Source organism: Haliotis asinina, unplaced genomic scaffold (assembly GCF_037392515.1).
Source record: "Haliotis asinina isolate JCU_RB_2024 unplaced genomic scaffold, JCU_Hal_asi_v2 scaffold_21, whole genome shotgun sequence".
Lineage (NCBI taxonomy): Eukaryota > Metazoa > Mollusca > Gastropoda > Lepetellida > Haliotidae > Haliotis > Haliotis asinina.
Genome location: NW_027133893.1, coordinates 125,384 through 152,504, shown reverse-complemented (window position 1 = coordinate 152,504; position 27,121 = coordinate 125,384). Strand labels below are relative to the sequence as shown.

General features: G+C 42.6%; 2 protein-coding genes across 2 annotated transcripts; both read right to left on the bottom strand.

Moving 5' to 3' along the window:
- Positions 1 to 1,045: 1,045 nt before the first annotated feature.
- On the bottom strand, positions 1,046 to 25,401 carry LOC137269968 (lysophosphatidic acid phosphatase type 6-like). Its single transcript, XM_067803797.1, has 11 exons — positions 24,658 to 25,401; positions 23,322 to 23,453; positions 18,652 to 18,782; positions 16,680 to 16,768; positions 16,326 to 16,484; positions 9,697 to 9,767; positions 8,953 to 9,053; positions 8,776 to 8,865; positions 6,632 to 6,800; positions 3,068 to 3,203; positions 1,046 to 2,206 (listed from the first exon to the last, which is right to left on the bottom strand). Exons 1-11 carry the CDS (start codon positions 24,892 to 24,894, stop codon positions 2,139 to 2,141), a joined length of 1,383 nt encoding a protein of 460 aa, XP_067659898.1. The 5' UTR covers positions 24,895 to 25,401; the 3' UTR covers positions 1,046 to 2,138.
- LOC137269969 (uncharacterized) lies at positions 21,496 to 23,253 on the bottom strand. Its single transcript, XM_067803798.1, has one exon. The coding sequence runs from the start codon at positions 23,251 to 23,253 to the stop codon at positions 21,496 to 21,498; it is 1,758 nt and encodes a 585-aa protein (XP_067659899.1).
- Positions 25,402 to 27,121: the final 1,720 nt, after the last annotated feature.

Here is a 27,121-nt window from a genome sequence, read left to right as displayed (position 1 = left end):
AGTCACGGTCAAGCATATTCTGCTTGACTGTGTTGAATTCTCCATCACAAGGGATATGTATTTTACAGTTAAAACAATGAAGGATCTTTTTACCAGCGTTAGTTTTTATTTCGTTATTGGTTTTCTAAAAAAAATTGATTTTTTGATTGAATTTTGAGCAATATGTTTCTGTAAAAAGATATATTTTAATAATTGGTAGTTTGGATTCGTAACTAGAATTGTTAGTGGCTGTACCCTCAAAGGGGGTTGAAGTATTGTAAAATTATTGTCCTCCTGAGAGGGTACGTAAGTCCAAAAACATTCACCGTAAATTTAAGTCTGCCAGGCTTGTAATCGTAGTATTCCTGTTGTTTTAGTTTTGGCTAGCATATTGTACACTCGCAAGCACCTGAAGGGATGGTGTAAATCGAAATAGGGTCCATGCAGGTAGCAAAGGTACTGTAAGTCCCCATAGTCCTAGTATGGCGATCTACCATCTGTTGTTTGCGATCTATAGCCTGTTTTTATATTGTATTGTCTAAATATTGATATTAGTTTCCAGGCTAGTCTTAATTCAAATTGTGATACTGTAGTTGTTTTACTGTCCTTTGTCGACAGGTTTTATAACACACATATATTCCTTTTCAGTATTTTGTTCCCGTCACGATATGGCTAAAATATTGCCGATGTGCACTCACTCACTCACTCACTCACTCACTCACTCACTCACTCACTCACTCACTCACTCACTCACTCACTCACTCACTCACTCACTCACTCACTCACTCACTCACTCACTCACTCACTCACTGCGATGACATCCCACCGAACCACTACAGGGGTTCGAGCCCTGGCTGAACTTCTGACATGTATAACATGCCAGCACCATCAGGGTTAGGGTTAACACTGCTTTCCCAACCCGCCACAGGGTTAGGGTTAACCCTGCTTTCCCAACCCACCACATGGTTAGGGTTAACCCTGCTTTCCCAACCCGCCACAGGGTTTCCACACATGTATATTACATCAAAGATCGTTAACCCTAACATCATAACCCTAACCCTGATCGTATGTTTTCTGAACTCCATATTTATTCAATTTGACACTTAACACCTTCCTGATACAATTTGAATTCACAAGCGAAGCAAATCCTTTTGCTGACCAACCTGATTGATATAAATGGCTGTGCAAGGCTTCACACATGATTCAAGCATTTAGAGGGTTAACCCCAACCCTAACCATTTAGAGATGGTTTCAGACTGTCAAGTGTTTGGAAATGACGTGAAGCTAGTAGTGCATTCTATTACAGTAAAGCCGATGTGTTACCGCTTCCATTGTGTCTTAAGAAACTGACTGTCAGATATGTAGATGGCATCCATTGTTCCTGAAGACACTGATATGTCCAGAGTATCAGAAACGTGGCCAGCAACTGGTATGTTCAATGTATGGAGATTGTAGAGATCTGGAGGCTTGAGATCCGACACAATTTAAGTATTGGTTAGTCTTGAAACACATGACAGTTTGATCCTCAGCAGACTCCGGAGCGTTGACTATGTCTGGAGCATTGCCTATGTCTGAAGAGTCAGCTATGTCAGGATTGTCTGGAGTAACAGTTATGTCTGAAGTGTTGGCTATGTCTGAAGTAACACCTATATCTGAAGTGTTGGCTATGTTTGGAGTATCAGCTGTGTCTGCAGTGTCAGCTGTGTCTGGAGCGTTGGTTATGTCTGGAGTAGCAGATATGTCTGGAGTGTTGGCTACGTCTGTAGTAACAGCTATGTCTTGAGTGTCAGCTGTGTCTTGAGTGGTAACTATGTCTGAGTGTCAGCTGTGTCTGGAGTGTTGGCTATGTCTGGAGTGTCTGAAGTAACAGATATGTCTGGAGCGTTGGCCATGTCTTGAGTGTTGGCTTTGTCTTGAGTGTTGGCTATGTCTATAGTAACAGCTATGTCTGGAGTGTCAGCTGTGTCTGGAGCGTTGGCCATGTCTTGAGTGTTGGCTATGTCTTGGGTGGTGGCTATGTCTGTAGTAACAGATATGTCTGGAGTGTCAACTGTGTCTGGACCGTTGGCCATGTCTTGAATGTTGGTTATGTCTGTAGTAACAGCTATGTCTGGAGTGTGGGCTTTGTCTGGAGTACTGGCTATGTCTGGAGCATCTGATCACAGTCCTGCAGGTCTTTCAGATCTTCCGTCATCATCCTCTTCTTTGCTGTCATGCACGAGCAGATCTGAAACAGCACAATCATTCTGTGTAACAAAACAACATTATAACCTGAAACAACACATACGTTTAAAACAAACATCTGTTAGTTTTGACAACCCTCCTCACTGTGTCCATGAAGTGTTGACATCCCTAAACAGTTCATGGACACAGTTCATCACTAAACAGTGTTCATGAATTGCTGACATCCCTAAACAGTGTCCATGAAGTGTTGACATCCCTAAACAGTGTTCATGAATTGTTGACATCCCTAAACAGTGTCCATGAAGTGTTGACATCACTTAACAATGTTCATGAAGTGTTGACATCACTAAACAGTGTCCATGAAGTGTTGACATCCCTAAACAGTGTCCATGAAGTGTTGACATCACTAAACAGTGTTCATGAATTGCTGACATCCCTAAACAGTGTCCATGAAGTGTTGACATCACTAAACAGTGTTCATGAATTGTTGACATCCCTAAACAGTGTCCATGAAGTGTTGACATCACTAAACAGTGTTCATGAATTGTTGACATCCCTAAACAGTGTTCTTGAATTGTTGACATCCCTAAACAGTGTCCATGAAGTGTTGACATCACTAAACAGTGTTCATGAATTGTTGACATCCCTAAACAGTGTCCATGAAGTGTTGACATCCCTAAACAGTGTCCATGAAGTGTTGACATCCCTAAACAGTGTCCATGAAGTGTTGACATCACTAAACAGTGTTCATGAATTGTTGACATCCCTAAACAGTGTCCATGAAGTGTTGACATCCCATCCACAGTGTCTATGAAGTGTTGACATCCCTAAACAGTGTCCATGAAGTGTTGACATCACTAAACAGTGTTCATGAATTGTTGACTGACAGCATGGAACATCTCACCTTTAGCTATTTTTTTCAGGATGTTTGATGAACATATCCTCTTGTAATCCTCTTTCTCTACCAAGAACTGAGAAATATTCTTGATGAAGTCCGAGTATTTACAGAAACTCCCATGACAACCTCGTATGTTCAGGGCCTGAAACAGTCAGTCAAACTTTACGGAACACACAAATAACATTTGAAAGACTTGGGGTTAGTCTTTACCAGAACACCAAATTCATTCTTAGAAAATGTGTGATTAATTAACACCGAACATTAAAAGGTTACCAAAAAGTCCCCTGCTTCACTCTCGTCCGCCAAGGAAACAACAGACAGGTTACGTAACTCTGTCGCCAGAGCCCTGCAGTGACGTCACGTGAGGAAGAAGTTTCATTCAGTTGTATATAAAATGTGTAAGAAGCTGATTTCCCAACATAAGCAAAGACATGCCGAATCATTGTGTTGCCGTCAAATGCTCCCAGGTGTCGATTTATGGTGTCACTATTCAGAGATTTCCACCAGACCCCTGAGTTTGTGCTAAATATGTTGTTTGTGAGTGTGAAGCGAGCATCATGGAACCCGGTATGTTTAAATAAGGTGGTTCGACACCTACCTCACTTCCAAGATAGAAGATGCTATTTAGATGTGTTTTTATTGAGTTAAAAATATCAACACTACTAAGTAGTTGTAGTAAATGGTTGATGACCAAGAGGATTTGCATGACACACTTGTACCATAATGATTTCTTCCTAGGCTGTGGTCGAAGTGACAATAATATTGAAATCAGTATAATATTGACACCTACATCGCTTCCAAGAAATTGTTATGTTATAAGCATTTACATGCAAAATCCTTTTGTCCATCAATCAAAAACATATTTTACTTTCAGAAAAAAGAAGTTTAGATTCTGTAACCCTGTGAAAACAATCGTAAACAGCATTGATTCTCAAACTGACAAATGTTTGCAACAGGGAGTCGTCAAATTTTAAAAACAATGGCATCACAGTCTACAGTCAGTGTGAGAATCAGTAAAATTATGGTTTGTTTTCTCATGTTAAAAGATCAAATCTACTTCCTACACGTAGTTAAATGTTTTTGAATCATGACCAAACCGCTTGTAAGAGAACTACAAGAACAATTTATAACCAATATAATCAGAAGTGATCTTGACAGAATCGTCAGTGAAAACAAGTTGTATCTCAGAAAATATAAGCAGGTAACAATATTAAGTGGCAGTAGATTGTGAAAACAAAGTTTTCAAAACAATTTTCATGATTGCAGGTTTAGACAAACTTTTAAACAAGAGTTATCAGAAGATGACACATCACCCCAGCCCCCACATGTTTGAAAGGACAACTCATCTGACAGTTACTTATTGTCCTTTTAGACAAAGTTTGAATTGTTTCCATGGAATTCATGGAAAATATAATACCATATATCTAAGTAATTAGAAAAAGTCAAAATGTCAAGATCTGACTCATATCACAGTGTCAATATCACACACTTCACTATAACAGTGTCTACATCACACACTTCACTATAACAGTGTCTGTATCATACACCTCACTATAACAATGTCTATATCACACACTTCACTATAACAGTGTCTATAGCACACACTTCAATATAACAGCGTCTATATCACACACCTCACTACAACAGCGTCTATATCACACACCTCACTTTAACAGTGTCTATATCACACACCTCACTATAACAGTGTCTATATCACACACTTAACTATAACAGTGTCTATATCACACACCTCACTATAACAGTGTCTATATCACACACCTCACTATAACAATATCTACATCACGCACTTCAGTATAACAGTGTCTATAGCACACACTTCAATATAACAGCGTCTATATCACACACCTCACTACAACATCGTCTATATCACACGCCTCACTATAACAGTGTCTATATCACACACTTAACTATAACAGTGTCTATATCACACACCTCACTATAACAATGTCTACATCACGCACTTCAGTATAACAGTGTCTATAGCACACACTTCAATATAACAGTGTCTATATCACACACCTCACTACAACAGCGTCTATATCACACACCTCACTATAACAGTGTCTACATCACACACTTCAATATAACAGTGTCTGTATCATACACCTCACTATAACAATGTCTATATCACACACTTCACTATAACAGTGTCTATAGCACACACTTCAATATAACAGCGTCTATATCACACACCTCACTACAACAGCGTCTATATCACACACCTCACTTTAACAGTGTCTATATCACACACCTCACTATAACAGTGTCTATATCACACACTTAACTATAACAGTGTCTATATCACACACCTCACTATAACAATGTCTACATCATGCACTTCAGTATAACAGTGTCAATATCACACACTTCAATATAACAGTGTCTATGGTACATACCTCACTGAAACAGTGTCTATATCACACACCTCACTACAACAGTGTCTATATCACACACCTGACTATAACAGTGTCTATATCACACACTTCAATATAACAGTGTCTATATCACACACTTCACTATAACAGTGTCTATATCACATACTTCAATATAACAGTGTCTATAGCACACACCACACTACAAACAGTGTCTATAGCACACACTTCAATATAACAGCATCTATATCATACACCTCACTAAAACAGTCTTTATATCACACGCTTCAATATAACAGTGTCTATAGCACACACCACACTACAAACAGTGTCTATAGCACACACTTCAATATAACAGCATCTATATCATACACCTCACTAAAACAGTCTCTATATCAAACACTTCAATATAACAGTGTCTATAGCACACACCACACTACAAACAGTGTCTATAGCACACACTTCAATATAACAGCATCTATATCATACACCTCACTAAAACAGTCTCTATATCAAACACTTCAATATAACAGTGTCTGTATCATACACCTCACTATAACACTGTCTATATCACACACTTCAATGTAACAGTGTCTATATCACACACTTCACTTTAACAGTGTCTACATCACACACATCACTATAACAATGTCTATATCGCACACTTCAATATAACAGTGTCTATATCACACACTTCACTATAAGTGTCTATATCACACACCTCACTATAACACTGTCTATATCACACACTTCAATGTAACAGTGTCTATATCACACACTTCACTTTAACAGTGTCTACATCACACACATCACTATAACAATGTCTATATCGCACACTTTAATATAACAGTGTCTATATCACACACTTCACTATGAGTGTCTATATCACACACCTCACTATAACAGTGTCTATATCACACGCTTCAATATAACAGTGTCTATATCACACACCTCACTATAACAGTGTCTATATCACACACCTCACTATAACAGTGTCTATATTACACATTTCAATATAACAGTGTCTATAGCACACACCACACCATAACAGTGTTTATATTACACACCTCAATATAAACAGTGTCTATATCACATACCTCACTAAAACAGTGTCCATATCACACACCCCACTATAACAGTGTTTATATCACACTATAACAGAGTCTCTACATCTCACCTTCCCACAGTATCGAGCGCGCACCCAGTGTTCCCCTTGCTTGTCGGCATACAGCTCCAAGCGGATGTCTGCCGCAAAGGGCGGCCATCTTCCATCATAGCTTCCCAGGATGACCGTGAGCGGCAGGATTAATGAGTCATGGACAGAGTAGAGACACACCCGCTGCTGGCTGACAACACAATCACCAGTTAGATAGCTGTGATTTCTTCTGTGTGTGGCATGTGTGTGAGGTATGTGTGATGTTTGTGTGATCTGTGTGAGGTATATGCCATCTATGTGTGATGCTTCTCTAGTATCTTTTCGATGTGAGAGATATGTGGGATGTGTGTGTAGTGTGTGTTATGCTTGTCAGTGTTGTGTATCTGATGTGTGAGATATGTGGGATGTTTGTCTGTGGTGCATGTGTGTGTAATGTTTGTCGGGACAGAGTTGAGTCATGTTTCACGTCACATCACTATTACTCCAGCCATATAGTGATGAGATCAAATTTGCATCTATTTCATTTTACTACCATTTAACAACACAAAATGTCATATCACAGAATAGAACAGCAGCAATTCGCTACTTTTTTGCATCATTTATGATGTGTGTAATGTTTGTCAGGGTTGTATGTGTGATGTGTGTAATGTTTGTCAGGGTTGTACATGTGTAATATTTGTCACGGTTGTATGTGTGATGTGTGTAATGATCATCAGGGTTGTATGTGTTATGTGTGTAATGTATGTCTGGGTTGTATGCGTGATGTGTGTAATGTTCATCAGGATTGTATGTGTGATGTGTGTAATGTTCATCAGGGTTGCATGTGTGATGTGTGTAATGTATGTCTGGGTTGTATGCGTGATGTGTGTAATGTTCATCAGGATTGTATGTGTGATGTGTGTAATGTTCATCAGGATTGCATGTGTGATGTGTGTAATGTTCATCAGGGTTGTATGTGTGATGCGTGTGATGTTCATCAGGGTTGTATGTGTGATGTGTGTAATGTTCATCAGGGTTGTATGTGTGATGTGTGTAATGTTTGTCTCGGTTGTATGTGTGATGTGTGTAATGTTCATCTGGGTTGTATGCGTGATTTGTGTAATGTTTGTCACGGTTGTATGTGTGATGCGTGTAATGTATGTCAAGGTTCTATGTGTGTAATTTTTGTCAGATTGTATGTGTGATGTGTGTAATGTTTGTCAGGGTTGTATGTGTGATGTGTGTAATGTTCATCAGGGTTGTATGTGTGATGTGTGTAATGTTTGTCTCGGTTGTATGCGTGATTTGTGTAATGTTTGTCAGGGTTGCATGTGTGATGCGTGTAATGTATGTCTGGGTTGTATGTGTGTAATCTTTGTCAGATTGTATGTGTGATGTGTGTAATGTTCATCAGGGTTGTATGTGTGGTGTGTGTAATGTATGTCTGGGTTGTATGTGTGTAATGTTTGTCAGATTGTATGTGTGATGTGTGTAGTGTTGGTCACGGTTGTATGTCTGATGTGTGTAATGTTTGTCAGGGTTGTATGTGTGCAATGTTTGTCAGATTGTATGTGTGTAATGTTTGTCAGATTGTATGTGTGTAATGTTTGTCAGATTGTATGTGTGATGTGTGTAATGTTTGTCCAGGAGGCATGTTTGATGCATGTACTGTTTGTCAGTGTTTTATGTGTGATGCATGCAATATTTGTCAGGGTTTTATGTGTGATGTGCGTAATGTTTGTCAGGGTTGTATGTGTGATGTGTGCAATGTTTCTCAGGGTTGTACGTGTGATGTGTGTAATGTTTGTCCAGCTGTTATGTGTGATGTGTGTAATGCTTGTCAGGGTTGTATGTGTTATGCTTTTCATGTTTGTCATTGTTGTATGTGTGATGTTTGTAATGTTTGTCAGGGTTGTATGTGTGATGTTTTTGATGATTGTCAGGGTTTTATGTGTGATGTTTGTAATGCATATGTTTGTAAGGGTTTGTGTGTGATGTTTTTGATGTTTGTCAGCTTTGTATGTGTGATGTTTGTGTATGTTTATCAGTCAGTTGTTGACAAGATAGTTGTGCATGATGATATCTTAGGTGTCTCATGTCTGTGTGTGATATGTGACTTGCCTGAGATATGAGATGTGATTTCATAGTATGTTGACATGAGTCTACGAGTGATATAACATTCCCACCTTGACCCCTTAATACAAGCCTTCATCTCTTTGACAGCCATCGTCAGGGCAGGCCCTGCCGTCATCCTCACAGCAAGTTCCAACTCTGCCCTGCAACAAGGAGTGCCTTGTACAAACCTGCGACACACAACATTTGGTAACAAGGTTCAAACTCACATTCAGAACGGAGCTACTCACTCATGCTGCCCACAGAAGGCATGATACATGATCCTGGTGGCATTTCTCTCAATCATGGCCTGCAGTAACAGGAGCTTCTCTGGAACATGAAGGCCGTGAGCCTGTGGACAGACAAACATCTACTGGTCATATTTCATACCATCAGGAAACTCACATACATACATGAGCCTGGATCCACTGATGGAACACACAACACAACCAGCAAGGCATGTGTGATGCTTTTGATGTTTGTCAGGGTTGTATATGTGATGTGTGTAATGTTTGTCAGGGTTGTATGTGTGATGTGTGCATTGTTTGTCAGGGTTGTATGTGTGATGTGTGCAATGTTTGTCAGGGTTGTATAAGTGATGTTTTTGCTGTTTGTCTGGATTGTATGTGTGATGTGAGCAATGTTTGTCTGGATTGTATGTGTGATGTTGTTGATGTTTGTCATGGTTTGTATATGTGATGTGTATAATGTTTGTCAGGGTTGCATGTGTGATGTGTGTAATGTGTGATGTGTGTATAGCCAGGCCAGGCATACAGCCAAACTGATATACAGCATCACAGACACAAACAGGTACAGACACGCATGCAACCAACTAACCAACTAACGTGCGAGTCAAACAAGACAGACAAACAGACAGTCAAAGAGGTAAACAGAAAAACAGAAGGGTCGAAGACAGAGAGATGTGCAGATGTACAAACACAGACACATGTACCAAGTGAACTGGCAGACAGACGGGTGAATAGAATCATTGTCACCTGTCTTGCTATCATGTCGTCTCGGACGACTATAAAGTTCAGTTTGTGTCCTGATGTGCTGGAGTCTACACCTGAAAGTAAAAAGTAAAGGTGAATACACCAAAACACTCCCAGTGAATACACCTTCAGTGAAGACACCAATACACTCAGTGAATACACCACTACACTAAAAAAATACACTAATACACTAGGTGAATATACCAATATAAATAAAGATTACAGATATAAACCCCAGCGAATACACCAATACAATCTGAGTGAATACACCAATACACACAGTGAATACACCAATACACTCGGTGAATACACCAATACACTCGGTGAATACATCAATACCCGCAGTGAATGCACCAATATGCTGCCAGTGAATACACCAATATTCTCCCAGTGAATACACCAATACACTCAGTGAATGCACCAATAAGGTCCCAGTGAATACACCAATATTCTCCCAGTGAATGCACCAATACACTCAGTGAATGCACCAATACACTCAGTGAATACATCAATACACTCAGTGAATACACCAATACACTCAGTGAATACACCAATACACTCAGTGAATGCACCAATATTCTCCCAGTGAATACACCAATACTCAGTGAATACACCAATACACTCAGTGAATACACCAATATTCTCCCAGTGAATACACCAATACACTCAGTGAATGCACCAATACACTCAGTGAATACATCAATACACTCAGTAAATGCACCAATATGCTCCCAGTGAATACACCAATACACTCAGTGAATGCACCAATATTCTCCCAGTGAATACATCAGTACACTCAGTGAATGCACCAATATTCTCCCAGTGAATACACCAATACACTCAGTGAATGCACCAATATGCTCCCTGTGAATACACCAATACACTCAGTGAATGCACCAATATTCTCCCAGTGAATACACCAGTACACTCAGTGAATGCACCAATATGCTCCCAGTGAATACACCAGTACACTCAGTGAATGCACCAATATTCTCCCAGTGAATACACCAATACACTCAGTAAATGCACCAATATGCTCCCAGTGAATACACCAGTACACTCAGTGAATGCACCAATATTCTCCCAGTGAATACACCAGTAAACTCAGTGAATGCACCAATATTCTCCCAGTGAATACACCAGTACACTCAGTGAATGCACCAATATGCTCCCTGTGAATACACCAATACACTCAGTGAATACACCAATACACTCAGTGAATGCACGAATATTCTCCCAGTGAATACACCAATACACTCAGTGAATGCATGAATATGCTCCCTGTGAATACACAAATACACTCAGTGAATACACCAATACTATCAGTGAATGGACCACTACTCTCCCAGAGATTACACGAATACATTGAGTGAGATACGATAAGTATATAAATATACAATTTATTTGTTAAAATTTCCATTTTTAAACTCATCCTATGATTGGACATCATGTCACAGATTACCCTAAGTTAGAAAGCACTGACAGTACACACTAAACATGCTAATGACGACCTTCACAGCAATGACCCAGGGAGGCTGGATCCAACTGACACAGGACATATACTAGTGATGGGTTCTCCTGTGGCTTACTAGGCATAAGCTCTCCCAGGGAGGCTGGATCCAACTGACACAGGACATATACTAGTGATGGGTTCTCCTGTGGCTTACTAGGCACAAGCTCTCCCAGGGAGAGGTTGCTCCCAACCAATGTGGTGTTCAGCCACAGTCCTCCCTCATGCAATTGTTGAACACTTCTACATCGCAATACAAAAGCTAAACACTGAAGATCCATATAGATGTCCATGTAGGTACCTTGAAATGTTATGGCTTTGGTTACCTGTGTATAAACTACAGGGGTATAGATATTCAGCCAGACAGCAGGATCATCCAGTGGTAATGACGCCCCTTGAAAGCGAATCGGAGATACCTCCAACGGTGTGGATGTGAAGGTGGGCATCTCGCTGGTCGAGGGAAATGAGATATCGAGCAATTCTTGCCTCTGACAAAAGGATATCTCCTGAGATAAAAACGTTCCCCTAGTCCAGCTACCATGACAGTACAAATGGAGTGCTGCATGCAGGAGGGTCAAGCTACAGGAACATTCACATTGTAAACAAATTGATGAAATTCGTAGTCACTTCATAGTCACTCTAATCATCAAAATTTCCTGTAAACAAACTGTAGTCAACCATTTGCAAACATTACCCACGATGCAACAGCCACATAAATCTGGACAACTCGGCCTTTAGTAAACCAGGCGAATCACAATCCATAAAATCCAGGTTAAGCAATTCTGGCTATTTGACGTCACTGCTACTATGTACAGTAACCTGACCCGTCTGTGAAGAAACTTACCGATGATGTAAGAGGAAGGGTTGTAAAAATCATGAAACAGGGAAAGACTGCACCCAGTGATACATCAAATCGCTGTTATGGTGTTAGTCTGTAGTAACTTGACTCAGAGAAGCATCGTAAAAAAAATCTGGTGTAGCAAATTAATCTAGCAATGCCCAATCTGGTGGTTGATAAGCGGATATCTACTCCAAAGGTTAGGGTTAGGGTTAGGGTTAGGGTTAGGGTTAGGGTTAGGGTTAGGGTTAGGGTTGAGATTCACTGAACCAAATCATTCATCAAACGTGAAGATCAGAAGTTACATTCAATCTGGAATGAGTTGAGCCCAGTCACAGAGGAGTCTTGAGAGCTGGGATCGTCAAAACATCAAGTGCCAAGAGTAATATGTCTAAATGTTTGCACTACTGACATAAAACGTAAACTAATTCAGCACAGTGAATCAAACAGCTACTATCTCTGTTCAGCCAGCAGAACAAGGGTACCAGGTGCGGTAAGTTTTGACTAAAAACTTTAAGCACCTCACAAGCGGTAAGGCAATTATTACTAGCTACTATAGTACACATATCTAGACAGCTATCACAAGCTCCAGGCACTGACACTGGAAATCTGAATAAACAAAACAGACTCTCAAGCTTCGAGATAACCACTCGGTAGTGAGGAATTCACAAAAGCCCTGAAAACTAGGATCATGTTGAAAACTATTATAGTTCAACAAATTTGGCAAATTCTAGATGCCAGTTTACGATCCTCATGAGGATGTCAAGTTCCGATCCTTCATGTTGAAGGTAATAATTAGCACATCAGGTATCCTTCTCTGGGTAGCCAGCAAACCAAGTGACCAAGTGTGGTGAATCAACCAACTCAATTCCTGCATCTCAAAGGTTACTGACTAAGCAAACATGAGGTTTGCTGTGGGTTAGTTAGTTACTATCTCCAATCTGAAATAAACAAACACGAGGTTTGCTGTGGGTTAGTTAGTTACTATCTCCAATCTGAAATAAACAAACATGAGGTTTGCTGTGGGTTAGTTAGTTACTATCTCCAATCTGAAATAAACAAACACAAGGTTTGATGTGGGTTGGCTGTTTTAAGAGGCACCACAGATACCAAACGGGGAGAAGACTCTTACAAACCAGTCGGCTGGAATGGTGCACCATGCATGAAATCACATGAGACAACAATGGGCGTTCACTGAATTCTGTAAATCAATGGAACTGGTAGGCAAGGTCTGAACGATGTATTATTGACAAATAATGACAGTGTCATGAATGTTGACAGTTGAGTAATCTTGAACAGCCAGGTGAACCAGTTCGGTGATATGAACCAGTTCGACGTGGTGAAACATTACGGCATAGGAAAGCAATTCAGGCTGATAAATCAGTTCAGCTTGGTGATCTAGTTCAGATTTATGAGCCAGAAATTGAGTGTGATCTGGATCGACACTGTGGTTTCGATTGGTTTGATACAGTGATCTAAGCCGATGGAGAGACCTGGAATGATCAGATGCACAAGTTCCATGAGGTGAAATGTTCTGGCCAAAGTGAACTGGTTCAAAGAGGTGAATCATTTTGGTGAAGAGAGCCATTACGGCAAAGCAAACCGTTTTGGTGCGGGGAATCTATTTGATGATGTGAGCCCTTTTGGCTATGAGAAACAGTCGTACATGGCAAACTGACTTCATGTTGTGACCCAATACTGTGGTGAAACAGTTCAGCCTCGTGAGCCGATTGAGTGTGGTAAATCAGTCCAGTGATTTGATGATGCAGATCGGCTGTGTAAGTTCAATGAGGCAGAACGACAAGTAAACATCTCATTAAACAATGCCATATGGCTTTGGATTCGAATCCCACATGGGTATCAACCCAACTAAAAACTAAAAGAACTGTTCTTAAGGAGTACTGTAGATAACTTGCCAATAAAATCATCACCTTCTAACAGTGGAATCTTCGAATGACTAGCATTTAAGATGGGTCATTGAATGCAGAGGTTTTGTCGGGCAATCAACCAGCCAGCCAACAGGAGCAAGCACATCTACATGCTCTAAAAGTGTCTTTGATAAAGGAGCACATTCAGGACAATGCTTGCTCCAGGTACCAATGATATATTTCTCAAGTTAACTGGCACAGTAGTGCATCGAGAAGAATAATGATCACTCTGAGGTAGTCACGTGGGTAGAAAGGGGATCATGCGGCATGCTCAGCATGCAACTAAAGGGTGTGATGAGACTAATGGGAGTGATGGGACCATGGGACTAATGGCTGTGATGGGACTAATGGGAGTGATGGGACTAATGGGAGTGATGGGACCATGGAACTAATGGGTGTGATGGGACCATGGGACTAATGGGTGAGATGGGACTAATGGGTGTGATGGGACCATGGGACTAAAGGGTGTGATGGGACTAATGGGTGTCATGGGACCATGGGACTAAAGGGTGTGATGGGACTAATGGGTGTGATGGGACCATGGGACTAATAGGTGTGATGGGACCATGGGACTAAAGGGTGTGATGGGACTAATGGGAGTGATGGGACCATGGGACTAAAGGGAGTGATAGGACTAATGGGTGTGATGGGACCATGGGACTAATGGGAGTGATGGGACCATGGGACTAAAGGGTGTGATGGGACTAATGGGTGTCATGGGACTAATGGGTGTGATGGGACCATGGGACTAATGGGTGTGATGGGACCATGGGACTAAAGGGTGTGATGGGACCATAGAACTAATGGGTGTGATGGGACCATAGGACTAATGGGTGTGATGGGACTAATGGGTGTCATGGGACTAATGGGTGTCATGGGACCATGGGACTAATGGGAGTGATGGGACCATGGGACTAAAGGGTGTGATGGGACTAATAGGTGTCATGGGACTAATGGGTGTGATGGGACCATGGGACTAATGGGTGTGATGGAACCATGGGACTAATGGGTGTGATGGGACCATGGGACTAATGGGTGTGATGGGACCATGGGACTAATGGGAGTGATGGGACCATGGGACTAAAGGGTGTGATGGGACCATGGGACTAAAGGGTGTGATGGGACCATGGGACTAAAGGGTGTGATGGGACCATGGGACTAATGGGTGTGATGGGACCATGGGACTAAAGGGTGTGATGGGACCATAGAACTAATGGGTGTGATGGGACCATAGGACTAAAGGGTGTGATGGGACCATGGGACTAATGGGAGTCATGGGACCATGGGACTAATGGGTGTGATGGGACCATGGGACTAATGGGTGTGATGGGACCATGGGACTAATGGGTGTGATGGGACTAATGGGAGTGATGGGACCATAGGACTAAAGGGTGTGAATTGACCATGGGACTAATGGGTGTGATGGGACCATGGGACTAAAGGGTGTTATGGGACCATGGGACTAAAGGGTGTGATGGGACTAATGGGAGTGATGGGACCATGGGACTAATGGGTGTGATGGGACTAATGGGTGTGATGGGACTAATGGGTGTGATGGGACTAAAGGGTGTGATGGGACCATGGGACTAAAGGGTGTGATGGGACTAATGGGACTGATGGGACCATGGGACTAATGGGTGTGATGGGACCATGGGACTAATGGGAGTGATGGGACCATGGGACTAAAGGGTGTGATGGGACTAATGGGAGTGATGGGACCATGGGACTAAAGGGTGTGATGGGACCATAGAACTAATGGGTGTGATGGGACCATGGGACTAAAGGGTGTGATGGGACCATGGGACTAAAGGGTGTGATGGGACTAATGGGTGTGATGGGACCATGGGACTAATGGGTGTGATGGGACCATGGGACTAAAGGGTGTGATGGGACCATGGGACTAAAGGGTGTGATGGGACCATGGGACTAAAGGGTGTGATGGGACCATGGGACTAAAGGGTGTGATGGGACCATGGGACTAAAGGGTGTGATGGGACTAAAGGGTGTGATGGGACCATGGGACTAAAGGGTGTGATGGTAACTGGCACTATCCATAATGATAACACTTGTTTCACTTGGTAAGCTAATGTTTGAACCAGTCCAAAAATACCTGCCCATTTCTCAATGGTAATCACCATCAGATTTCACCCAATCACAACCTCCAATCAGACTCTTAGTACAGTCACCAGCATGCAAGATGACCACTCGTCTACCTTTGCCTGATGGTAACACTGATGCCTTAGAACAATCTGAAGGAAGAGACATCCAATCAGTTGAGTGACTTTCATTACACCAGGTTTCAACTAAAAGTCGAATTCATGGAGTCCTACACAAAGCAAGTCTCACACAGTCTCACCTAGAATTTTCTCAAGATGTAGTCGGTCCTGTTGTATGCCGGGGATGTTGTCGAAATGGATCATGGCAGCATGATTGATGTCACGGACAACAGAGCAGACGTGAGGGTTAGGAAGGAGGACCTCATCCTTCTGTGGTGAGATACTGATGCTGGCACTCCCTGAAACGCAATGCCACTCAGTTAGGCAGATACTATATCAGTCAGTTAGGCAGACACTATGTCAGTCAGATAGGCAGACACTGTGTCAGTCAGTCAGGCAAATACAGGGGAGATTCGATGTCAGACAGCTATGTAATTTAGGAGAGACTCAGTGTCAGATTAAATGAGCCAAGGTCAGAGAGTCTGCTTCCTCACCTGAGTCATTGAGTTCATGTACACCAAATATACCAGCAAGTACACACCGAGCCGAGGCAATTGTTCGATTTATGTTGGTCGACCTCACACTGAAACACAACGTCTTCTCATCAGGCACAACTCTCAAGATCTTCAACACCATGAAAAGATCCAGCTTAGAGCTGGTCCTCACCAACCCCTGTAAGTTATAAAATGCCAGTGACGGTACTGGCATAAATCAATGCTCATGCTATTGATCACACTGGATCGTCTGTTCCACACACTATTATTTGTACACCACCGCATATATTGCTGAAATATTGCTAAGTGTCATATTAAACAACAAACAAAACATCTTCAGCATCAGAAATATGAATGAAGGGAAAATCAGTTAGAAGATCAAAAGCAATAACTGACAAGAAGAAGGTAACTGTTCACTCCCACTATTAACAAGTATATGCTAATCTTGCCTCAACCCTCATTACATCATAATAGATAATAGATATGTGATTCATTACTTATATATTCCTTCTTGAGGGTTGTACCAAGTATTGGAAGTAGCGCCCCCTCTCTGACGTACTGACTACATGTGTTCTTTCTTGAAGGTTGGATCAAGTCATGACCCAGTCCGACTTACTCTGACTGAAGTCGTTGACCCAACTCACTACACACATGGTACTTACTACACGTGTTCCTTCTGGAAGGTTGGATCAAGCAGCGCCCCCTGTCCAACATCTCTGACCGAAGCCGTTGACCTAGCTCACCACACACATGGTACTTACTACACGTGTTCCTTCTTGAAGGTTGGATCAAGCAGCGCCCCCTGTCCAACATACTCTGACCGAAGCCGCTGACCCAACTCACCACGCACATGGTACTTACTACACATGTTCCTTCTTGAAGGTTGGATCAAGCAGCGTCCCCTGTTCAACTTACTCTGACCGAAGCCGTTGACCAAACTCACCACACACATGGTACTTACTACACATGTTCCTTCTTGAAGGTTGGATCAAGCAGCGTCCCCTGTTCAACTTACTCTGACCGAAGCCGTTGACCCAACTCACTACACACATGGTACTTACTACACGTGTTCCTTCTTGAAGGTTGGATCAACTCACCAGCCACATGGTACTTACTACACATGTTCCTTCTTGAAGGTTGGATCAAATCATGACCCTGTCCAACTTACTCTGACTGAAGTTGTTGACCCAACTCACTACACACATGGTACTTACTACACGTGTTCCTTCTTGAAGGTTGGATCAAATCATGACCCTGTCCGACTTACTCTGACCGAAGTCGTTGACCCAACTCACCACACACATGGTACTTACTACACATGTTCCTTCTTGAAGGTTGGATCAAGCAGCGTCCCCTGTTCAACTTACTCTGACCGAAGCCGTTGACCAAACTCACCACACACATGGTACTTACTACACATGTTCCTTCTTGAAGGTTGGATCAAGCAGCGTCCCCTGTTCAACTTACTCTGACCGAAGCCGTTGACCCAACTCACTACACACATGGTACTTACTACACGTGTTCCTTCTTGAAGGTTGGATCAACTCACCAGCCACATGGTACTTACTACACATGTTCCTTCTTGAAGGTTGGATCAAATCATGACCCTGTCCGACTTACTCTGACTGAAGTTGTTGACCCAACTCTCTACACACATGGTACTTACTACACGTGTTCCTTCTTGAAGGTTGGATCAACGTACCAGACACATGGTACTTACTACACGTGTTCCTTCTTGAAGGTTGGATCAAATCATGACCCTGTCCGACTTACTCTGACCGAAGTCGTTGACCCAACTCACTACACACATGGTACTTACTACACGTGTTCCTTCTTGAAGGTTGGATCAACTCACCACACACAAGGTACTTACTACACGTGTTCCTTCTTGAAAGTTGGATCAAATCATGACCCTGTCCGACTTACTCTGACCGAAGTCGTTGACCCAACTCACCACACACATGGTACTTACTACACCTGTTCCTTCTTGAAGGTTGGATCAAGCAGCGCCCCCTGTCCAACATACTCTGACCGAAGCCGTTGACCCAACTCAAACATCTGCTGCTGACCAAGTGTCGTCAAACTGCCAGAGACACATCCACCCTGAAGTAAACAACATCCACCCTGAAGTAAACAACATCCACCCTGAAGTAAACTCCATCCACCCTGAAGTAAACTCCATCCATCCTGTCCAGGGGGCGATTGTTTTTTTTTTAACAGACAGCAACGCGAGCAACCTTAATGATTATCAGGGTGGCGCAATGGATATGTTGACCGAAATATAGTTTTCCTTGTTTCTTATGACTTACAAAATTAATCACAAACAAATCATATGACATAATTTATTATCCAAACTTACACTAATTTGAAAGTAATTCAGTTTACACCATTTCGGATTACAGCTCCTCTATGTTCTCTGACTCATCGCTGAACCATACAAAATCACTCTCAGGATCATTTGTCATTGTTTTCTTGCCAGCATGTCTGCTGTAGCATTTTCTCTTTCCTATTCAGAATGTCAATGCTAGTAGTGGGCCAAAGTCCAGTACACTTGATCCATTTATTTGAACTGACATCAGATCTGTGAGGCTATTGTGGTCAGTTTGGATCACTGTTCATTCTTTACTGTTTTGCACAGAGAAAATCCCCTTGCACAAATTGCTGTGTTCACAGGTAAAGACGGGATTATTTGAGCAACTTGAGTATCTGAAGTTTTGCACATGTCCATTGATTGAGTACAGTTTCAAAGCAGCAGGTTTTACTTGTCAGGTTCTTCATAGCGACTGAAAGTTCTTCATCACCAAACACATTTAATGAATCAAGTGCATTGGGCGAAAAGTCGGGATACATTTGCAGAAATCACTCACATCTTTCAAATCAAACCTGGAAGCAATGTTTTCTTTAACTCTGGTGACAATAGTTTCAGCTTCCAACAGTACACTTTCAACCTCAACCTCAACCTCACGTACAACTTTCTTTCTTGACTAATCTCCTTCTTGCTCTGGAACCTCTAACACATGGCCCTTGAAACTGTTTGTCTGCATTTTCCATGATAGTGACTCCTTTCTTGCTTTCAGACATTCTGGATCAGTAAATGTGTTGTTTAGGGACAGTGATGTCACCTCTGCTGCATCGTGGGTGTTCTGACAACCAGAACCATCAGTTTGCAATACCAGACTCAACTTTTCAAGCATATTCAAAAATAAAATGTAAAAAGTCACAAATTGGATTGTTTGCAGGTTCATCAGTATTGTCCACACTTTTTCCTCATTGTTCATATTTCCAGTTTGGGCTCCATTTTCAAGGTGAGTGACAAGAGCATCATACAAGTGATGCATAGCTTTGATGGCTTGCTCTTAGTGGGTTAGCCACCTCACACCTGACACTTCAGCGGAGTACAACAAACAACACCCATGGTCTGAGCCGCAGCTTGCAGCCACCACTCCCAACACACACACACATGGTAGATTGTCAATTACAGTGGGTGCAGCAATGTATCGCAAGCAAGGGTGGTGAAAATGTTTAAAGTCTAACTGCAACTCCACTTTGACAGCCCATCATTACTGCTGCACCATCAAAGCACACTCGAACAAGACTTCATAGCCACTCTGTAGCTCCACAGTCAAGTTTAGAAGTAAAAATGTCTACTAGTGCTTCCTTGATGTGAACCGCATCTGGCTTGTCTACTGATGAAACATATACAAACACTGATTTTGGTTTGCCTTCATGAACATAGCGAATAAACATTATTTCTTGTTCGGTTCTAGCAACATCGGTTGTACCATCACAAAGAACAGAAATGAACGCACCACTTTTCAGTTCACAAATGGTATCTTCAAATATTATTTCATTCATAAACAGTGAAAACCTCACCCAAACCCAGCAATTTCAAGACGTCAACAGTCTTTGGAACATCTGTGTAGGGTTTCTCACTCTTTGCAATGTATTAAACTACTCTAAATAATCTCATTAATATTTCTGTATTTACAGTCACTCTTCTTAACATTTTGTTCTAGTGGCAGTTTTCGTCTGCAAGCAAGAAATACACAGAGACAAATACAGCATCATCGCTGATCAAAAGGCATTTGATTGGAAAACCTTTGCGCTACTAGCTGAATGCAGCCAAAAGACGAACTTTTCATACTCTGATTGGTTGATCCTCATATCTCTGGACGATCCAGAGTTCAATTTTACAAAATCAATATTTCAAACTGATTCAAGGTTCTCTCTAAGTTTTCTGTTTAGCTTGACAAGCTGCATCGCAAATACAACCAGCCAGGTACTTTTCACATTTTACAATGACAGATAAACAACTCACTCTAGCTGAAACAGCAGTAAGAGTAAGTGATTGAACTGACAATGCTTTTGAAAACATTCATGTTCTAAATGGAATTTGGGACAAAATCTGTAATAATTACTACACTGAGTGCTACCTCAAATACAAAATACGCTGTACTCAGCAATTTTCACCTGCGGGGGAATTTGTAAATAGTGAAATCGACCTCTGCTGAAGTTAGCAACATCCAGCATCACGCAAACAACATCTACCTGTAAGTAAACTGCATTCACCCATAGGTAAACAACATCCTACCTGATGTAAACGACATCCACCCTTAAGTAAATAGCATACACCCATAAGTAAATAACATTCACCCCTAAATAAACAACATCCACCATCAAGTAAACAACATCTACCCTTAAGTAAACTGCATTCACCCATAGGTAAACAACATTCACCCATAAGAAAACAACATCCACCCTGCAGTACACATCATCCATCAGTTAACATTCACCCATAAGTAAACTACATCCACCCTTAAGTAAACAACATCCCAAACAAGCAAATGGACTTTGCTACCTGGGAAACCAGGACCTGCTGAGACACAAGGGACATTGTTACCTGGGAAACCAGGACCTGCTGAGACACAAGGTACTTTGTTATCTGGGAAACCAGGACCTGCTGAGACGCAAGGGACATTGTTACCTGGGAAACCAGGACCTGCTGAGACACAAGGGACATTGTTACCTGAGAAACCAGGACTTGCTGAGACACAAGGGACATTGTTACCTGGGAAACCAGGACCTGCTGAGACACAAGGTACTTTGTTACCTGGGAAACCAGGATCTGCTGAGACACAAGGGACATTGTTACCTGGGAAAGCAGGACCTGCTGAGACACAAGGGACAATGTTACCTGGGAAACCAGGACCTGCTGAGACACAAGGGACATTGTTACCTGGGAAACCAGGACCTGCTGAGACACAAGGGACTTTGTTACCTGGGAAACCAGGACCTGCTGAGACACAAGGTGCTTTGTTACCTGGGAAACCAGGACCTGCTGAGACACAAGGGACTTTGTTACCTGGGAAACCAGGACCTGCTGAGACACAAGGTACTTTGTTACCTGGGAAACCAGGACCTGCTGAGACACAAGGGACATTGCTACTTGGGAAACCAGGACCTGCTGAGACACAAGGGACATTGTTACCTGGGAAACCAGGACCTGCTGAGACACAAGGGACTTTGTTACCTGGGAAAGCAGGACCTGCTGAGACACAAGGGACAATGTTACCTGGGAAACCAGGACCTGCTGAGACACAAGGGACATTGTTACCTGGGAAACCAGGACGTGCTGAGACACAAGGTACTTTGTTACCTGGGAAACCAGGACCTGCTGAGACACAAGGTACTTTGTTACCTGGGAAACCAGGACCTGCTGAGACACAAGGTGCTTTGTTACCTGGGAAACCAGGACCTGCTGAGACACAAGGGACATTGTTACCTGGGAAATCAGGACCTGCTGATACACAAGGTACTTTGTTACCTGGGAAACCAGGACCTGCTGAGACACAAGGTGCTTTGTTACCTGGGAAACCAGGACCTGCTGAGACGCAAGGGACATTGCTACCTGGGAAATCAGGACCTGCTGATACACAAGGTACTTTGTTACCTGGGAAACCAGGACCTGCTGAGACACAAGGGACATTGTTACCTGGGAAACCAGGACCTGCTGAGACACAAGGGACATTGTTACCTGGGAAACCAGGACCTGCTGAGACACAAGGGATATTGTTACCTGGGAAACCAGGACCTGCTGAGACACAAGGGACATTGTTACCTGGGAAACCAGGACGTGCTGAGACACAAGGGACATTGTTACCTGGGAAACCAGGACCTGCTGAGACAAAAGGGACTTTGTTACCTGGGAAACCAGGACCTGCTGAGACACAAGGGACTTTGTTACCTGGGAAAGCAGGACCTGCTGAGACACAAGGGACTTTGTTACCTGGGAAATCAGGACCTGCTGAGACACAAGGGACATTGTTACCTGGGAAACCAGGACGTGCTGAGACACAAGGGACATTGTTACCTGGGAAACCAGGACCTGCTGAGACAAAAGGGACTTTGTTACCTGGGAAACCAGGACCTGCTGAGACACAAGAGACTTTGTTACCTGGGAAAGCAGGACCTGCTGAGACACAAGGGACATTGTTACCTGGGAAATCAGGACCTGCTGAGACACAAGGGACATTGTTACCTGGGAAACCAGGACCTGCTGAGACACAAGGTACATTGTTACCTGGGAAACCAGGACCTGCTGAGACACAAGGGACTAAGCAGAATCACCGCTGTGATACTCACCTGTAACACAGTCTTGCTGTAGTGCAGTTCGTAGAGAGATTTCTCTATCGTATCACCAGCCAGACTTTTCAGGGTGAGCTTGAAGTCTGTGTGAGGTAGGGTACGGTTGTGGATATCAGCTCGGTAGCTCGCCTGGAACACATGATGTACAGAACTCACCTGTTCTATGGTCAGTATGAGGTGTATGGGGATCTGTGTACAGAACTCACCTGTTCTATGGTTGGTATGAGGTGTATGGGGATCTGTGAACAAAACTCACCTGTTCTATGGTCAGTATGAGGTGTATGGGGATCTGTGAACAAAACTCACCTGTTCTATGGTTGGGATGAGCTATATGGCAGTCTGGACAAAACTCACCTGTTCTATGGTCAGTATGAGGTGTATGGGGATCTGTGAACAAAACTCACCTGTTCTATGGTTGGGATGAGCTATATGGCAGTCTGGACAAAACTCACCTGTTCTATGGTCAGTATGAGGTGTATGGGGATCTGTGAACAAAACTCACCTGTTCTATGGTCAGTATGAGGTGTATGGGGATCTGTGTACAAAACTCACCTGTTCTATGGTTGGGATGAGCTCTATTGCAGTCTGGACAAAACTCACCTGTTCTATGGTCAGTATGAGGTGTATGGGGATCTGTGTACAAAACTCACCTGTTCTATGGTTGGGATGAGCTATATGGCAGTCTGGACAAAACTCACCTGTTTTGTGGTGGGTATGAGGTGTATGGGGATCTGTGTACAGAACACACCTGTTCTATGGTTGGGATGAGCTATATGGCAGTCTGGACAAAACTCACCTGTTCTGTGGTGGGTATGAGGTGTATAGGGGTCTGTGTACAGAACTCACCTGTTCTATGGTTGGGATGAGCTATATGGCAGTCTGGACAAAACTCACCTGTTCTATGGTCAGTACGAGGTGTATAGGGTCTGTGTACAAAACTCACCTGTTCTGTGGTTGGGATGAGCTATATGGCAGTCTGGACAAAACTCACCTGTTCTATGGTCAGTATGAGGTGTGTAGGGTCTGTGTACAAAACACACCTGTTCTATGGTTGGGATGAGCTATATGGCAGTCTGGACAAAACTCACCTGTTCTATGGTCAGTATGAGGTGTATAGGGTCTGTGTACAAAACTCACCTGTTCTGTGGTTGGGATGAGCTATATGGCAGTCTGGACAAAACTCATCTGTTCTGTGGTGGGTATGAGGTGTATGGGGATCTGTGTACAAAACTCACCTGTTCTATGGTTGGGATGAGCTATATGGCAGTCTGGACAAAACTCACCTGTTCTGTGGTTAGTATGAGGTGTATGGGGGTCTGTGTACAGAACTCACCTGTTCTATGTTTGGGGTGAGATGAATGGGGGTGCGCGCGCCATGTCTGAAGAACACTTGCACCTGTTGAAGTTTCAGACCTCTCCTTGAAATTTCCTCAGAATCTCCCGATCGCTGTGGTGATCTGTCGATATTGTCACTGGCCCCATCCGTGAGACAGGTGCGCGCTACGCAACCCCCGCACACTACAACTGCCCCTAGATACCCGGTCACCCGTTTCAGTCTCCACCACCCCATCACACACTGCACTTTCGCTACAGTACTGTTAGATCGGATGTGTGCTTCATCCGCCAGCCTACATCAGCAGTTGTCTCCCCTTGTATGACATTCCCTTTCCGGGGATTTCCCAACTTGGTGGCCATGTGGTCAACTATTTTTAGACGCTCTCGTCACAGACCTTGTAAAGGTACATTAGGGACATACAACTTGGTCATCTTGACCTGTACTACTCTACGTATGTATGACACGGTAGGTCAGTTGGCACAAACGGCAGGTCGAGTTAACTTCAATAAATTGGGGAGAAGAGAATGTTAAACAGCGACCTTGCCTAGGCTGTCCGGATCACAATCAACTGATCAACTGAGATAGGTGAACACCTTCACAATAAAAGACCCAACAAGCTGTGACACTGTCACGAAATAGTTTAGCTTTCACCTGATCAGGTGATCAACACTCATTTGAGTGTCGCATTCCCTCGCCACAGTCCTGACTTCCGCACGTTAACATAATGACGCAAATTAAGATGGCGGGCAGCCAGTCCAGCTGACACGTGATTGGCACCAGAATGATACACTTACTTATGTATGAATTCAACAACCATTAATAAGTAAAATAAGGAATCCGGGGCAATGACACACACTACCCGGAAGCCTATAAAATTAAGGCCCGTTGTCTTACATAATTGTGTGTAATAACTATAATTAACGGACAAAGGATGTAATTAGAAAAAGGATTGCATTCAATCCGCACGACTCAAAAGAAAGAACTAACAAACCTGAGGATATCATATGTTTAATGTACATTTGACGTGCAATATCTGGAAAGTCAACTGAATTTGATAACGTAACTATAGCATATTAATACTTAATCTAAACAAACTGTTGCTTTGCATACATACAGGATGTCTAATATATTCACAAAGTTTAGTTTACAACATTTACGCTTAGTACAGACGCTACAATTTTGAATAAAGAAACCTTTACAAAACATGAAAAAATGTGGCAAGAAAGAATGATATTTTATACACAACTTGAGGTTACATAAATGGAGTCATTTCACCATCAGAAGCAAAAAATATCCATCTTATTTTAAAAGATTCCCGAGGCGCATGGCCAGTTTAGTGTTACGCCGCACTAATTATTTTAATATTCCAGCTATATGGCGACGGTCTGTAAATAATCGAGTCTGGACCAGACAATCCAGTGATCAACAGCATGAGCATCGATCCATCGATTGGGAACCGATAGCATGTGTCCGTCAAGTCAGCACGCCTGACCACCCGATCCCGTTAGTCGCCATTAACGACAAGTACATACGCCTTTTATGGCAAACATGGGTAGCTGAAGGCCTATTCTACCCGGGTCTCACCGGGCCTGTATATATATATATTCACTGACTCAAGTACCGTGGTGTTGACTACGGACTAAGTGTGATGACAGTCTACTGCATACAGACTTGCTTATGTATATCAGTATATAGCATGTCGTGATTTCCCTCAGATCCTCAGTTTAAGTTACTGAAGCTGGAACACCCATCACAGTATTCAAGGCGGTGTGGATGCAGTGAGAATGCAGTGAGAATGGAGTGAGAATGCAGTGAGAATGGAGTGTGAATGAAATGTGAATACAGTGTGAATGCAGTGAGAATGGAGTTTGAATGCAGTGAGAATGGAATGTGAATGCAGTGAGAATGGAGTGAGAATGGAGTGTGAATGCAGTGAGAATAGACTGAGAATGCAGTGAGAATGGAGTGAAAATTCAGTGAGAATGGAGTGAGAATGGAGTTTGAATGCAGTGAGAATGGAGTGTGAATGCAGTGAGAATGGAGTGAGAATGGAGTGTGAATGCAGTGAGAATAGACTGAGAATGCAGTGAGAATGGAGTGAAAATTCAGTGAGAATGCAGTGACAATGGAGTTTGAATGCAGTGAGAATGAAGTGTGAATGCAGTGAGAATGGAGTGTGAATACAGTGGGAATGCAGTGTGAATGGAGTGAGAATGGAGCGTGAATACAGTGAGAATGGAGTGTGAATGCAGTGTGAATGCAGTGGGAATGGAGTGTGAATACAGTGAGAATACAGTGAGAATACAGTGACAATGGAATGTGAATGGAGTGAGAATGGAGTGTGAATGGAGTGACAATGCAGTGAGAATGGAATGTGAATGGAGTGAGAATGGAATGTGAATGGAGTGTGAATGGAGTGAGAATGGAGCGTGAATACAGTGAGAATGGAGTGTGAATGCAG

Excerpts from the sequence above, each read along its gene's own strand:
- LOC137269969 (XM_067803798.1), bottom strand. The coding sequence starts at position 23,253 with ATGTACCTTGTGTCTCAGCAGGTCCTGGTTTCCCAGGTAACAATGTCC.
- LOC137269968 (XM_067803797.1), bottom strand. The coding sequence starts at position 24,894 with ATGGGGTGGTGGAGACTGAAACGGGTGACCGGGTATCTAGGGGCAGTT. Across the intron at positions 16,485-16,679 it reads ACATGAACTCAATGACTCAG|GGAGTGCCAGCATCAGTATC; the intron begins GTGAGGAAGCAG and ends ATTGCGTTTCAG. Across the intron at positions 6,801-8,775 it reads GCTTGTATTAAGGGGTCAAG|CCAGCAGCGGGTGTGTCTCT; the intron begins GTGGGAATGTTA and ends TTGTGTTGTCAG.